General features: G+C 36.1%; 1 protein-coding gene across 1 annotated transcript in view; it reads left to right on the plus strand.

The window, feature by feature from the left end:
• Positions 1 to 8,109: 8,109 nt before the first annotated feature.
• The window catches only part of RGS21 (regulator of G protein signaling 21), a 22,024-nt gene continuing 12,766 nt past the window's right edge, over positions 8,110 to 17,367 (plus strand). Inside the window, exons 1-3 of the mRNA XM_007451512.1 lie at positions 8,110 to 8,120; positions 12,538 to 12,614; positions 15,766 to 15,932. Coding sequence (XP_007451574.1) covers positions 8,110 to 8,120; positions 12,538 to 12,614; positions 15,766 to 15,932 — 255 coding nt within the window. The remainder of the gene's footprint in view (positions 8,121 to 12,537; positions 12,615 to 15,765; positions 15,933 to 17,367) is intronic.

Below are 17,367 nucleotides of genomic sequence, written 5' to 3' on the forward strand. Positions count from 1 at the left end.
AAAGAGTGAACTACTTTAACATATGGCTCCCTGAACACACTGTGGTTATAAAAAGATGGACTTCCTGTATATATAGCATTGTCTTTGAGTCTGCATGCCCTTTGCTAATCTAGGCTCTATTTTAAAACAGAGAACTGCTCATCAGAAGTGTAGTAGAAGACATATTTAGATTTAGAGACATCTGAGCTTCAATCCAAGATCCAGCCATTATTAATTTAAGAAATTTACTACTTGTGTAGTCATAAGTAAAAATATTAATGTATGTTCTGAGCTTCAGTTTATAATCTTTAAAGCGCAGATAATCAATAGTGATTGTATGGTTTTGAGGTCCAGATAACACACAATTTATGAAGCGATTTCTACCAACAGTCTCCCATTTTAGTTTTTGAACTGAATGTTGGGAAAAACCTACATTTTTTCATAGAACAATGAGTATAACCTACTTGTCTGATGTTATCATGAAAGGTCACCTAACATTTGTTTTTATCTAATTTAGAAACTTTATCAAATAAAGAGAACAAGTGATGTCTAATTTATGCTGGAATATATGTAGGAAACTTAGGACCGACCCCACCAAAAAAAATCAGGGAAATGCTGACAAGGGAGATGTTGGAATAAAGAATGAGTTGCAAAATTTGGAACAGACACAAGATAATATATGGTACTTGTGGGTGTGTGTGTTTAGTTTACTAAGAGACCCCATGTAACCAAGGCATTAAATGTGTGAAATCATACTCTTAAAATTGTAAAAGAATATGTGCTCTATATCCACCCCCTTCACTTCCTTTCCCTTGTCCCACTAAGTTTGGGTTGATGCTGGGTTAGCGCTTCTTTTAAAATAAATCATAATCACTACTCCACTTATGTCACTGCAAAACTTGAAAGCCTGCCTAATAAGTCTGCATAAATCTTATTTTAAAGTTGTATCTCATATACTCTTCTAATTATATATTTATTACCATATCTGGGCCTACAAATAAGAGTATTCAGATATGATCCTGAACAAAACTGTTCATTATATTATTCCCACAGACACAACTCCCATTAAATAGTAATATCATAGGTCATCAGAATAATGCTTGATACTTTTGTTCCTTTAAACTTACAACAAATACCTTCACAGCAGAGGGTGAATATAGTTTGAGATTTTAAATTACATGCAAGGAAAGAACATAGGTTTTGGAATCACTTAAGCCCGTGTTTAGGTCCTTACCCCATTGCTTAAATCAAATGACTTTTGGAAAGAAAGAACTGACTTTTTAGCTTGTTTTCTCACACATAGAATGAGAAACTTAGAACTTGTTTAAGAATGAACTTGAACACCCTGTGTAAAGCTATATACACTATCTGGCATACAGAAGAGGCTTACTAATGGCAATCACTATCATTAATTATTTTATTTATTAACTGCCTCCTCGTTGTTATTTGTGGGTTCTTTAATATTTACAGTATGTCCCTTAGATTTACATATGGTTTCCTACCATATCCATCTCACTTCATTATTTTTACAAATATTCAGGGGGCATTCTTAGAGGGCAAGGTACTATGCCATGTTCTGTGAGATGTACAAAACTTTATCTCTGCCTCAGACAAGAAAATAAGACTGGAACACAGAGTGTGACGAGTAGGAAACAGGATACTAGTAGCGTCGCAGTGCTACCAACTGAAGGTGAATGATTGGATGGTTCTTTGGAGAATACCAAAGGCTTCTACGTAAAGGCAAATTTTAAGCTATGCTTTAGTGATATTTCCGAAGACAAAAAAATGGATAGAGAATGCAGAGGCACCCTCAGGGAATACAGGAAATCAGTTTGCCTGACGGGAAAAAAAAATCTGTGTTTTAGAGAAATGGTTTACATACTGCCATGCTAAGGATTCTGGACTTACTGGATAAGCAAAGGGAAACCAGTGCTCTGGAAAGTATACTCATTGTAATATCATCTAGGTTAACAACTCTGTATAATACCCTTTTGTGTAAAGCATACTGTCTAAAAATCAACTGATTGAAAATTAATGTACGTATGACATTTCTGAATTTCCTGCAGCCAGTCTATAAGTAAAGCCTAAGCACCAATGATCAGAAGATTAAAAGGCTCAAGTAGTCAAAGTGATGAATTCAATGGAAGACATCGCTACTGTCTGATTCCCAGCAGTGCACATATTTGATGACTTCCTGCCTACTTTATAATATTGAAAAGAGAGTTCTTCCAGCAGTAATCTGCAAATTAAGAGTAGCATTCAGTCTGTCAAAAAATTAAATGGCTGAATATCATGAAGTACTTAGTCAGATATTTTACTAATACTTGCTACAAAGAGTGAATAGCTTTTCATTGTCTTTTTTTCCTTTTCCATTGTAGGAAAGGAAATTTTCCATTCTAGGAAAGGAAACGCTTTTTTTAACATTTAAAAGTTAAAATATATATGGATATATACGCATATATATATGTATATACACACACACATATAGTATTCGTGAAGGCAAATTATTTTGCAAGGGGAAATATGTGATTAAGAAAAAAAAATAAAAATAATCTTTTTATGTATTCAGGAAGAAAGTTGATTGGCTTGGTGAGAATTTTATTTGCCTTTTTCCTTATTTTTTTTCTGGATAACTGATAAGTAGGATGGGTCAAGTTATCCCTAGCAGGAATTTGAATCTGGCTGAAATAAGAGAATTAAGTAAACTTTAATTTATATCATGGCTTAGATAATTGATTCTAGTAATATATAATAAAACAAATGAAACCATTGCCTTATAAAATAGTACAGGATATTGTACACTATGCTTGAAATGTATTTGGATGTAACAGAGTTTCAGTTTAGATATACATAGCCCAAATTTGTGTTTCATCCTTTCTTTTTAGGAATTAGTGCCCTCAAACACAAGGAACACCTTAGCAACTTCTTTCTATTGTATATTTTAAAATTAAAATGTACAGAGAATTATTCTTCTCATTATGTCAAAATTCCGCTACCCAGACTGTGGTACTCCCTACTAAAATGTCTTGAATATTTTGTTAGGCTACAAAAAGTGAACAAAATATTTTTAGCCAAAGATGTATGTAGATTCCAGTTGAAATATTCTTTTAAGAACTATAATGCTTAGTTTTATTAATATCTCCCATGACTGCTATCCTGCCCTATCTATTTTTGTATTGAATACTAAACTCTATCAGATAGTGAACAAAGGGAAGTTTAACTCATTGGAAAAGTCAGATGCTGTGTGTACAAGATGGCAACACAGAAATTTGAAACACGAAGGTAAAAAAGTCATTTCAATGGTTACTTTTCTCTGTGTTGTCAGCTAAAGAAAATTCACAAGGAATCAATTAATAACAGATATTATGAAGACTATGAGATTATAATGTGGCATTCAATACTTTTTGCCAAAGAAAAAAGAGAATTTGATCTTTCGATTTGGAGAATACATTTAGCTTTACTCATTTCTATCATATATTCAAATTTAATTCTAATTAATTTAGGTATATGAATCCATTAAAATATAAAATGGTATTTAACTTTTAAAACATAAAGACCATTTTGCTTGCTTCAAAAGCTTATAAACTTCTAAATATTTCACTTTTTTGAGGCAGATGTTTCTTTGACTATCTCAGTGACTGACCTGGTATTCTAAGATAACAAAAAAGTACACTTAGGACATACAATCATGAGATGTGACTAGCAAGTAATGTGATTGATTTGTCAACAAGCATACTAAGAACTAAACATCCAAACAAGCGTTACATTTCTAAGCAGCCACTATGGGAGATCAGACACATTTCAGTGGTGCTGCCACTGAACAACACATTTCAAACTTCTCCTTTAGAATGTTCTCAGAAGTAATTTATGAACCATACAAAGCTCAGGCTCATTGCTTTATGAACTGCACCTCATATAGCAGCGATCTGAAGCAAAGCAGAATTGAAATATGTAATTTTCTCTTCTCTTTTATTTACAAAAAGAAACAAATGTTAAATTATTAAGCCCCCAAATAAACTGCTTTTATAAGCCTATTATTTAAATCTAGAAAGACAATTGTAAAAAATAATAATAAAAATTATGATCCTTCTTTTCCCCTTAGAATTTGAATAGGGACATAATATGGACCTGTAATCAGTGCCTCACTCATGAACCTCAACCTTGATGGTCCTGTCTGTTCTCCCAGTGACCACCTTGGCAAATTCCGGTATTTTATTTCTCCTCATTCTTCTCAACCTCTCTTTATCATCTGACATTCTTGATCATCCTTGTTTCGCCCCAACATGCTGTGAACAGCGTTCTTAAAGGAAATTCCATACCACTCTGTGTTCTTAGCCTTTCTCTGACTTACTGTGCTGTGTCCTCTTCCCCGGTTCATGTAAGTGTTGCTCTACATACAGAGTTACAAACATACTTAAATATTTATTACTAAATAAATAGTTAAGCCCTCGGTTCTCTGCTCTGTTTTTCTGTGCTGTTTCCCTTGTTAAACAAAATGTTCCATGTTTAACTGTCACCGCTTCTCAAATATCAAGTCCCACTACTCAAGTTCGCTCCATCCATATCACTTTCTAGTTATGCAACCTTGATCAGGTTACTTAACCTGAGTCTCAGTTTCCTCATGTGTAAAATGAGGATGAAACTCTTGTCTACCTCACAGAATTATGACCAGACACGGAACACTTAAGACGTTTCTGATACATTTCAAGTGTTCATTATTTCAACTGTTATTGTTTTTTCCCCCAATACTTCATGACATCCTTACTTGGATGTCACACAATCAATTCAGCATATTTTTAAAAAATACGAACATCGTCTAGAACTTGCACCAAAATAAAATGTCATTCTTTCACTTAAATTATGCAAGTACTAGAATTGAATTCTTATTTAATTATTTTTCTCCTACCTTTAGTAGTGAAGGGTAGACAGCAGTAGTTTTCTTAAGTTAATAGAGAGGCTTGATATAGATGTAAAAGCTCTGTGTTGTCTTGGGGTATGCTGTCAAAATGCTGTGACCTCCAATTGACAGGAAAGTTAATCAAAACTGTGTCAACATACTGTGTACCCCTAAACTTTCTTATCCTACACTTCCCCAAACTTGCTTTTCTTTGGTTATTACCGTGATCACACGTGGGAACACCATTCTTTCAGGCACTGGGTTTGAAATCTGGTCCTTTGACCCTGTCTGTCCCATCCCTTCTTCACAGGCACCACACTACTGATGCTCACTCTTCCATCCCTCTACGATCGCCCTTGTCCAAACCCTTGGCATCTCATTCGTAGACCACTACGCTATACTTCTAACTCGCCCACCTGCCCTTATCCTCACATTCTACCAATTCATTCCACACACACTCATCATGTTAATTTTCCAAAACCAGTTTCATACTGTCTGAATAAAGTTTTATCATGCACATCATTTTGTACACCTAATACAATTTATTATACAATGTAAACACTCAAATTTGTAGAATAAATCTCATCTCCTTACACAGAAACCCCCACTGATTGCATGACGGTAGTATTGCCCTAAGAGTCCCATACTGCATCTTAACTATAGTTCTGTGAATGTCAAATAAGGGCAAAGGATAGGAAACGAACATATACAAATACCATATGTATGACGCCTTGGCTTAGTATATTTTCATTTTGGTCTCACACAATAACCTGTGATAAAGGTACTAACTCCATTTCAGTAGCAAAGAAGCTCAGAGACATCAAGATTACTGTTCAGCCGAAGGATCCACACTTAGATATGAAGTCACTGTCCTGGCCTCAAAATGTATGCCAATTTTAATCCACTCCTACCTTCTTTTAAGCAGTGTTTTAAAGATGAGAGTTCCTTGGATACATTAGTTTCCTATTGCTTCTGTAACAAAGGGCCACAAATTGAGAGGTTTAGAACAATGCAAATTTGTTATCTTAGAGTCCAGGAGGTCAGAAACCCCAAATCAGTTTTCCTGGACTAAAATCAAAGTGTTGGCAGAGCTGGTTGCTTCTGGGGGCTCTGAGAGGAAAATCTGTTTCACTGCCTTTTTCAGCTTCTAGAGGCTACCTGTATTCCTTGGCTTTTACCCCCTCCTCACGTCACACCAATCTCTTGCTTCTGTCCTCACATATTTTATGACTGGTTTGAACCCTCCTGCCCCTCTCTTGTAAGGACTCTTGTAATCACCCTAGGCCCGTCTGGCTAATCTAGAATCATCGACCTCCTTTTGCCATGTAGGGTCACATACTCACAGGTTCCAGGCATTAGGACATGGACCTCTTTAGGGGCCATCATTCAGCCTATTACACTAGGCATGAGCTCTGATGACGGAGCCTGAATCCCCAGAAACCAAGAGCTGGTGATAATTAGATGTCCTAGCAATACCTATAGACATGGCAATCTTTTGTCAAGAGGTTTTGAAACATAATCAAGAATCATTTACCTAAGAAGACAGTTTATTTACTCACCTGCTCATTTATTCTGAACTTTCAGGTTGGTAAATAAAATTCAATTTTGTTCTTCCTGAACAATTAAAAGAAGCTTGAGAGGAACGGGAAGGACACATTAAATAACAATTGTACGTGTGGAAGGACTTATGAGAAAGAGTATACTTGCAACTGCATTGAACTCCAAAAGTTTAAATGTAAAATCAGTCTACTCCTGACTCATATTTCTTACAGACTTAGCATGTTTTATACCATGAGGGTCTTTAAATTTGGACAGTTTATTTTTCAAAATGTACTGTGTTCAAGCATATAAAGTAACTACTTCCTTATTCCCCATCAGCACAACAACAATTCTAAATGTGTTTAATGATTCTGTTTTTGCATATCATAAGAACATTACTTAATGGTGCTTGAATTAACCAAATAAATGGAACTAACTGATGGCATCCCTTCTTAATGATACTTTTTAGGCCATCTCTTCTGCTTCGATCAGTCTCATTAGCCCGGGGCCACTTGCCTAGGACATGCCCTCTGGCATTTCTATAGATCAACGAAATGGGGATGTTTCCATGCTAACTCAGGGACAAGCAGCTTTTCTGTGGTCTTCTGACTCTTTTTTTTTTTTTTTAAGAATTTTTGATGTGGACCTTTTATTTTTTTAAAGTCTTTATTGAATTTGTTACAATATTGCTTCTGTTTTATGTTTCGGTTTTTTGGCCGTGAGGCGTGTGGGATCTTAGCTCCCGGATCAGGGATCAAACCCGCACCCCCTACACTGGAAAGTGAAGTCCTAACCACTGGACCACCAGGGAAGTCCCTGACTCCTTTATTTCTTCTACCCTGAAAATCGTCAGTCTTTCAGGAGTGTTTAATTTACATTAAGGGTCATAAATATACATTGGTAGAATTTTGCTACCGAAGAACTCTGTCATATTGACATAAAAGCTTGATGAAACATGTACAAAATTTTACTACAAATAAAAATACCAATATAAGTCCTTTATCTTAATAAATATATTTAAGTATTATTAACTCAAACATCAACACTGTATAAAGAAATATTGGCACAAAATGCATGGTTAAAATAAATTGAGAAATGCATGTTATTAAACTATAATAATCCACAATTTTTTAAAAAGTGTGATGTCTTGTGTTAGAGTATTTTAGCCCATGAATAAAGCTGTTAAAATCCTTAAACGTATATACTTAAAATAAGGGTACTAAAAAAGAAATTCTTCCCCAGACTTTCTGAAAATCAAAGAACAAAGGAAAATGACCTTTTAGACAGATTAAAGATCTAAAGGTGAATATTGAATTATATCTATATGTTTTTTCCCGAGTTGATTTAACCTCATGTGAACAGTAGTTGTCTTGTAAACGGATGTATACGAACTTTAGAAACCAAACTTTCAAATGGAATTTATTTCAGTTATGCCACAGACTTGAGGAAATGTCACACTCATTCCAAGAGTTATTTGTTACTTAGAAGTTTAAGTGTTCTGACCAGTGAAAAGTTAACAGCAAAATGAAAAAAGCTGAGAATAGCATGATTTAAAGAATGCCAATTTGTAACCCAGGGGATAGGTATTTGCATACTAATTGTAATGTTCCTGCTGTCACATTCCCTTCAGCTTGAAGATCAGTCAGAAAGAGAAATTCAGCATCATCTGTGACAGCCAGACAGTGGAACAAAAAATGCCAGTGAAGTGAGTTGCTGTTTAAAGCTATTTTTGTCTCAGAAGATGTACAAATGAAAACACTTGAGTCTTCATTAGTCTCGATGTTTTGTTTCCTTCATTTATGATAAATATGCTAATTGTTGTCTTTCCTCCGGATTTATTTTTTTCTCCTCTCTCCACTGATTTCTTCTTTTCTAAAATCTGTCCACAATGCATGTCTTGCCTGAACAGTTAATTCTTTATACTTGCTAAGATAAAGAAAGGCTACAAAGTGGAGAAAACCCACTGAGCTCCCTTTATGTGAAGCTTTCCCAAATTATTAAATGTTCAGGTTAAAGACATAAGATATATATGATCCTTGCAAAAACCATTCGTTGTTGCAACATGGATTGAGAAATTTGAACATAGATATTAACTGCGGGGTAAGGCAGCAGCTGTCACTTCCTGGAGCACACGGGCTCCTTGCGTGAATCTCTCGCTCTCCAGCAAACCGCTAATTGAGTGTGGAGAGCTCAGTTGTCAGAGCCCACATTTTTAAATGCAATACAACTGGTTCTAGCGGGCACAGTTAGCAAGATAACTGGTAGCTTTCACGCAGTTCCCATCTGGCCTGGCTCTTCTCCGGACACATAATATGGGGACTGCTGGCCTTGACGGCACTCGTTTAATGAAGGAAATCAGCCAAAGCCCCGTGAAACACTAAGTGTGATTTTGGCTCCAGATACACAAGTGAATTTCAAGGCAAGGCAAGTCATACACACACACACAAAAATTACCCCGACTATGCACCACAATTTTACAGGAAATATATGCGAACACACAATGGAGAAGAGCCAGACAAAATCTTTGTAAAGTTCCAACTAAAATCCAAATAAAAGGGGAGAAAAAAGAAAAGTGAGAGAGAGAGAGAGAGAGAGAGAGAGAGGGGAGGGAGAAGTACACTGTCCATTTATTTAAGGTAGCACTTGTCAAGTAAATTCAACCCAGTCAGTCCATTTTTAAATCAGCCACCCCCTCTATCCCCCAATTTTAATTCAATAGATTTTTCTTAACATTTATATAGTTGTGTTTCTAAAAATTTTAAACCTATTTGTCAGTCACATCTAACATAAGAAATGTCCTATTTTTGTTTGATAATGTACAAAATTGAAGAATCACTGTCTTCTGATAACTTTCTATTGAGTAGAAATTACTACAGTTTAACTGTTATTTAGAGGAAATACTTGTGTGACGTGTAATAAACTCTATTACAGGAAAAACACCCTAAAATTTATTTGAAACATTTATTACAGATGTTCCAAAACATGAACAAAGTATAAGCATATGTATATTGACTCATCCATTCCAGGAAGAATTGTAAAATGAGTTTGGGTTACAAGCAGATGCACCTGTGTTTGAACTCTAACTGCCTATTAATATATGTGTGATATTACACCAGTTATTAACGTCTATGTCTTCTTACTCATTGGTGACATGGGATTAAAACAGACTGTCATTTTGAAGATTAAATGAGGTAAAGTATGTGACATGATTAGCACAATGTGGTATAGATTGTAAACATTCAGTACATTGCTTTTCATTTTAGTGCTATTATAAAAATTGTCTTTCAGTTTATTCACATATAGAAATTACTCTTCCAAAGAATTACAATCAACCTCAAATTTAAAAATTTGAACAGCAAATTAATACTGTTTCTTAAAATAGTTGCACTTCACCTAACTTCTGAAAAATAAATACTGCCTTACAACCAACCCTTCCATCATATCAGGTAGTCAAAATTGAACCTCTCAAGTCAAATTTGAAATCTATTAGAAAACAGTGAGCTGAGGGCATTCCAGGCATTATCACACACCAGCAGGGGTATTTCTTCAGAGGGTTGAAGGACAACTTTTTCCTTTACAACAATGTCAGTATTTGGTGGACCTTAAATATTACTAGAATATCCTAGTATCTCCACTGATATTCTATATCTATAGAATATCTATAATATTTTTAGTATATCTCCCTAATTCAAAACATTAGGAATTTTCTTTTGTCCTTGGTTCTACACCATCTCCCAGACTTTGCTCTCTTTTTTCTGTTTTTACTGCTTCCCTACATTCATGATGACACTAAGAATAGCTACCACTCATTTGAACACTTCCATTTCAAAAAGACTCCTTTACATCCAACAAGTCCTTCCCTGAATATTCCTTTTGCTTTGGACTTAAGCAAACTCTGGCTCTCCCTGAAGGACATGGCTTGCTTTGGTGCCTTCAGAATGGATGTTGTCCATTTCCTCCAATTTCACACGCTCAGGGTTGAGAGTGAGGTCCCTGGTCTGTCACTGCCTAGTGATTCTTTTGCGTCATTTCTCCTCTTTCCTCACCCAAAACACACTTTGAAGTCAACACAATTCAACTACACCCTTAGTAACCTTCTTATCACGGTCATCTACCAGCACCTTGAAAGCCACTGCACTGCTTCCACTGATGGCTTTAATGCCTGCCACTATTTGGGGTTTGGCCATTCAGTCATTATTTATTTACATGTCCAACAAATATTTCTTGAACCAGACACACTGTTCTTGGTGCTGGACAATAACATATTTTCCTGTCAACAGACAACTTACATACAAATGGGGGAGTACATGTTCATTCTTGAACGATTCTGCCTAGATTCTATTTCTCAGGGTTTTTCTTTGACGGCTGTTCCTTGTTCAGAATGTGTGTACTGTGTGGCCAGACTAGGGATCAAAACTCTCTGCCCTCTTCATGAACATACATTCCACAGGTACTATGTAGAAATTTGAGTACCGTGCTAACCACCAAATTTCAATCCACAAATACACACATTTTAAACACGTGCGTTTTAAGCAATCATATAATTTTAGCACTATTTGATAGAATTCCTAGTATTTGACAGAAGACCTAATATTTGACTCAAATGAAATATAATGTAAGCATTTCACAGTAACAGTTTTCATAGTACACACAAGCTCTTCTACAGAAAATTAGATTTTATGTCGGGCCCCATTCTGCATTTATGAAAGATGGAAATGCAACCTAAATCTTTTAAAATGTCCATTTGAATGAAAAAAAACATTTCAAAATGGCTTCACAGGAAACCTTGTGTCCCCAGGATTTAGTAGATCAAGGGAGACAGGAAAATCAGCTGCCTGCCACTGGGGAAGAAAGTAAAAGAAATGGGAGATAGGAAATAAAAGTAATGGGAGGTAGCAAGATGAGTTCCCTGTCAACATAGCCTCCCCATGTAGCCTCTACAAGGACAGACATTACTATCTGAAAATATAACTACAACTGCAACAGCAGAAGGGAGCAGAGTCACTCCTGACACAAATGATGAAAACTGCAGCAAATCACACAAAGTAATAGAATAAAAAAGCTTAGAGATCAAGTCACACTAGCATATATGCTAGTAGCATCTATGTATGTAGCATAGATGCTACATACATCTAGTCACCTTGATATGCACATGTAAAAGTTTATAAGAATGACTGGATGGGAGACTCTATTTTATTACCAATCATTTTAATAGAAACCTTCAATTAGACCATTCCTTTCCATAATGAAGTCATCTGCACATCACAGCTACATTATCCAAAATTTTTCTTCTGGGTAGCCGATGCTTTCTATGGATGGGGGCTTATTTCATCAGGATCTTTGTTTATTAAGGGGAATAATGCATGATATATTTACATCTCAGAAAGTTTATATCTCAAATCTGATTTATTATTTCTACATCACATCCCTAAAAGTATACCTTCTTTAGAAGACTTAAGCCAATAAATTTTTTGACTGCTTTGGAAAAGATATTACTCTCTCCTGACTGATTCCTAGATTTAAATAAATCAACCCAGAACTGGAAGCATACCAGTCTAAAGAGAAATAAAGGCTGTCTCAGACTAGGGTAAAGACTTCTCAAAATACTATAAATAAACATTTTTAAAATCATCACATGTTAGAAATCCTTAATCAAAACTTTAAAAAAACTTTTTTAAGATGCATAATTATGAAATGGACAATTCTGTATACTGTGAAAACTTAGAAAACAGTTCATTCGTCATTATTGCTATCATGATAACTCTTCAGGAATAGACTAGTGTAATGCCATATAAATTAACAATTAATATAGCTGAGAAGAAATTCACGAGGCTATTTAGAACAATGAGCAATCTCTCTCGTGCCTTTATTAGAATTCAAGAATTTGTAAGTATTATTAACACTGTTGGCCAGATTAATAATTTGCTGATGTCAAATTACATCCCACTTTGATTTGCTATTGCTCTCTACTGTGGAAAACATTATATAATTCTTGTTGACCTTTTGCAGTTTAATTCATGAAGCAAAGCTAATTTAAATGATATAATTCAATAAATACACATAACTCAAATATTACTATAGGTTACAGAAGAAAAAGATCACAATGCTGTTGTCAAGGGTAGATGTTGTTTCCACAGGTCACCAACTACAGAAACAACAGTGTGTTCTGAAAATATGGATACACTTTTAACCAACCAAGGTAAGATCCAACTAATAATAGGTTTAAAAATACCATGATTAAAATAAAATCATTAAATTCTGAAAGTTGTAGTCATGTTATACAGTATGAGTTTAATCAATATTTGAAGAATGAGATTCCCAAAAGTCACACAAATTTATACAGGCCCAAACTTTAAATGGAATTAGGTTGGGTCCAAAATAAGACAAGATGATAGAAATTCCAAACGTTAAAACAAAAAGAAAATCCCAAATAGGAAGTGATAAAGTTGTCATTTTCTTAGACTCATTATCATCTGATGTATATCATGACTACCTTTGTTACAAATTGAAAGACACATACAAACTATTGAAAAGTTGAAAATTTAAATAAATCACTTGTTTTTCATGTCCTGCAGGCTAACATAAAGTTTTTTAAGTATCAATATTTATTTCAATTGAGTTCTTACTTTAGTGAATACAAAAACATATTTAAATGTGTGTGTATATATTAATATGTACATTGTGGATATATATTTTCAATTAATATGATGGCTTAATAAGGTAATTTTGGTCAATTATAAATAAAACATCCAAGAATTTAATACAAAATAGTCATTTACAAAGATACGTAGAATTCTGCTTTTGTTATACATAATCCTGCTTTGCAGTATTTCTGTTTCATATGGGATAGAAATGACATTATAGAGACATACATAGAAAATGTTTGAAATGCAGTATTGTTTGTTCTAATCAAATGGCATTTCCACTTTAAATTTATGAAGGAAATATCAGAATATTAGAAAAGTTTAAAACATGGTAAAGCTGAATAAATTCTTCATGGCTGTTTATTTATATACACAATTAGACTGAAATAGATGAAATTACACTTTCATTTTATGATTCTCAAATAACTAATTCCCAAAGCACAGACATAAAATAATCCACAATACACCTAGAATCCAACTAAGGACATATATTAAAGATGTCAGAGATATGGAATTGCATTTTTGTAAGCTTCGAATGGCGTGTCTCTTTTTTCCTTAAATACATAACCAGCGGGACAGATCAGGTTTGCTAAGAGCCTCAGGAAGGTATCTGCAGGGGGAGAGTTGGCTGGGACAGCACCGCAGAACAGGGACATGGAAGGTGTTAGATGAAGGCAAATGCTTCCACCTGCAAACCTCCTGAGATTTTTGTACCTCATGCCCGCATAAAGCAGAAAAGTCATAGATTCATCTGCAAAGCTGTTTGGTTTTTGCTTTTTATGAAACCAGAGAAATAGCTCTCATGCTTTTTAATGCTTTAAATGGTTAAACGACTTACCATATGACCTCCTTGTCTTGTGACCTGAGGATATGTCTCGCATGTATTAAGGGTGGCTTCCACCACCTATTGCTGACCTATTCTACCCATCAGCCCCTGTTGTGCCTTAAGCAGTAGCCATTCCCTCCTGTAGAGAGCCCTCAGATGACATGACAGTGATTGTATGTACCATTTTATTCCAAAGTCACTCGACATCCTATGAACATTCAAATTGTATGTATAGAGTAGACGAGTAGTTCAACAATAGTGTGTCCAAGATAGAGATAACTAGCCCCAGTTTTAGTTGTTTATTCTGTTCCCTTGTGTCCGAACAGAGCAATAGGAGGAGAAAAGAAGGAAATGGTTGTTAGTTTGATGTAGCCCTGCATTAAAATAGCAGGTGGGAAGAAAATAACAATAGTCTCTTGATCTCTAACTTCCTGTCTCTGGGATGCACTTAGATAACCCTCACTGGGAAAAAGCTTCATATGCCTTTAATGACACACAAATAAAATAGTGCCAGACATGAATGTACACTATTCTTTCAGTATTATTGCTTAATCTACTACATAAAATAGATTTTAGTCTAAACTCTGTTTAGACCTGTCAAATTCACCATTGTTTGGACCTCATGGAAAATTTTAACTCTGTTACTAAGAGGATTTTTATAACCCAAATATGTGTCACAGAATCTCAGAAGCTTCTCAGATGTATTTTTAAATGCAAGAAATGTGCAGTTAATTGAATTTTTTATTGTGCTCACATATTAACAACATCCACACGCTCCAATATTTCTACTGAGAATTTTCATTGGTACCTGAAAACCCTTTGCAGTGACCTGTTATTTCAAATAATTAAAAGCTTGTTAAATCTATTTTTAATAGTGTTTTTAGACACTTTAATCTTGCTCCATGAAGCCCTTTTCTATTTTCTCTCACTAACCTTCACTTTCCTTCCAACCTGCAGCAACCTACGAACAGCTAACTTAGGCCCCTTTTCCATACACTTTTTTCCGAGATTTTCTTTTTTGCTGGCCAATTTTTCCTTTCCCCCCGATTCTCCATAAATTTATTTCTCTCTACTTTGCGACCTGAAGGGTCAGCCCTTCAGCACACAGTCAGGGAGGAGCTGCTTTGAGCGCAGGCATGGGGGCCCCCATGGCAGGTGGAAGAGAAACCCACCAACGTGTAGGAAGGCAAATCCCTCTGAGCAACAAATGCGCCAAAGGGTGTTTCCTCCTCGGAGAAACACAGTCTCACTTATGATCAGACACTGCCATTAGAAGGCGCCAACTGAAACTGAGTAACACGAACTGAAAGGACTGGCTTAGTTCAGGCAACTCTGGGAATTTGACAGTAATCTTTTTAACCCGCTACCTCTGTAGAGGCCCACTCTTAACCGTCCTCGGCCTTAAAAGATTTATTAGAAGTATTACCTTCCCAAAGAAACTCTAGGTGTGCCGAACAAGATTTTGGGGCACATTTTCGGGGCCCATTTTAATGTGGAAACTAGAGAAAGGAAGAGTCTAAACAGGTGGTCACAAACTTTATTTATGAATGCAACGAATAATAAATGTGTAAATTTGACTAAAAATAAGATAATGGGAAGAGGTGGGACCTATGAGAATCCCAGACTTCAAGCACTACCTGTTATTATTCAATTTAAAAAATGCTAATTGTAGAAATACAGATATAAATGTTTTATGTTTATGACTACTGATCCAAAATAAAGTTTTCTAAAGTTAAAAACTAAAATATATAAATGTTATATTTAGAGGGATGATAAATATTTGCCACTGAATCCTCAAATGCTCACCCTATACAACGTACTTGTTTTGGTCGTATGACTGCACTGTGTGAAAAACAAATTTTTTCTCATATATCTTATAGCTGGTCTAGATGCTTTTCGAACATTCCTAAAATCAGAGCTCAGTGAAGAAAACGTTGAGCTCTGGCTTGCCTGTGAAGACTTTAAGAAAACAGAAAGTGCAGAAAAAATTGCTTCCAAAGCCAAGATGATTTATTCTGAATTCACTGAAGCTGATGCCCCTAAACAGGTGGGTGAAATATTCCACAATAGTGAATATTTATCTGCTAACAAATCTGCTCCCAACTGAAAGGCGCGAAGTCCATCTTGAGGGAAATTAAATTGTCACTATGTATTCAAACAGAAAATGTTGGTAAATTCGAAAAGAAGTTCCTTACCGTGATCCTCTGGCACTGATTCAGCAAATATTTTTAAGCACCTCCTATGTGCTTAAAGGTTTCTGTTTTCTGAGCACAACACGCAGGCTCTTAAAAATAGTCTAATATGTCAAAAATTAACAGCTCTACAGAAATCCTACTTAAACGTGCTGCTGGATTTCAAATTCATTTTCATTTTCCCTTTTGTAAACCACGGAGGTCAATTTGGAATAAAATTTTTTAAATCAAAAAGGTATGGGGCTTCCCTGGTGGCGCAGTGCTTGAGAGTCCGCCTGCCGATGCAGGAGACGCGGGTTCGTGCCCCGTTTCGGGAGGATCCCACGTGCCGCGGAGCGGCTGGGCCCGTGAGCCATGGCCGCTGAGCCTGCGCGTCCGGAGCCTGTGCTCCGCAAATGGGAGAGGCCACAACAGTGAGAGGCCCTCTTAACGCAAGAAAAAAAAAAAAAAAGGTATGTATGTGAGGGAAAAAACAACTACTAACCAACAGTGTAAATTCTTTACATTTAATACTTTGGAGACCCACAAACAGCATATAATAATGTCTTCCCTTCCAAAAGAGGGCTTTGCTTACCTTTATTTCGTTGATGGGTGTTGGGCTGCACCCCGCTGGCCTACGAGGCCTGCACTTGCCCAGCTTCAAGACAGAAGAAAGAGCCCAGAGTCAGCGAAAGAGTCATCAATGGTTTAATGGATGGCGGAGCTTAAATGTCTGAAGCAAGGTCCTGGAGCGACACCCCACCATGTGTGGTGGAGGGCGGGCAGGACGTGGTGGCCGACGTCGCAGGGGAGTCGGGGGTAATAGGGAGGTTACCATTTATAGGGGGAATTGCCATCAGCTTGGCTCATCGGTTACCAGGGAAACCAGCAGAGGGGCAGGACCCTCTTAGCCCCTCTGGCTAAGTACCTTCTTGGGGCAGAGGTCTTCCCTTATTAAACTATCAAAGGGGAGCCATTCTGATATAAAGATTAGATCACTAGCTGGGGCTGAGGGGCAAGTATGTAGAAAGGGCCTTAGAGAGAAACCTGCAATGACTCCAAGAATAGACCCCATAAAGAGTTTTATGTGTGTAATATCTCATTTATATTTGACTTCATTTCCAGAGCCAAACCGTGATCATCTCTGCACATCCCCTTAATGTTTAACTATATATATTTTTTAAAACGTCTTTGATTCCTCACTAAATATAACATATGCAGAGAGTTTTAATGCATAAGCAGCAAACAGGAGCCTATATGAAACTACTAGCACCAAACATAAACCACTAGCACAAGTCATCATCTTTCCCT

This window comes from Lipotes vexillifer, unplaced genomic scaffold (assembly GCF_000442215.2).
Source record: "Lipotes vexillifer unplaced genomic scaffold, Lipotes_vexillifer_v1.1 scaffold151, whole genome shotgun sequence".
Taxonomy (NCBI): Eukaryota; Metazoa; Chordata; class Mammalia; order Artiodactyla; family Lipotidae; genus Lipotes; species Lipotes vexillifer.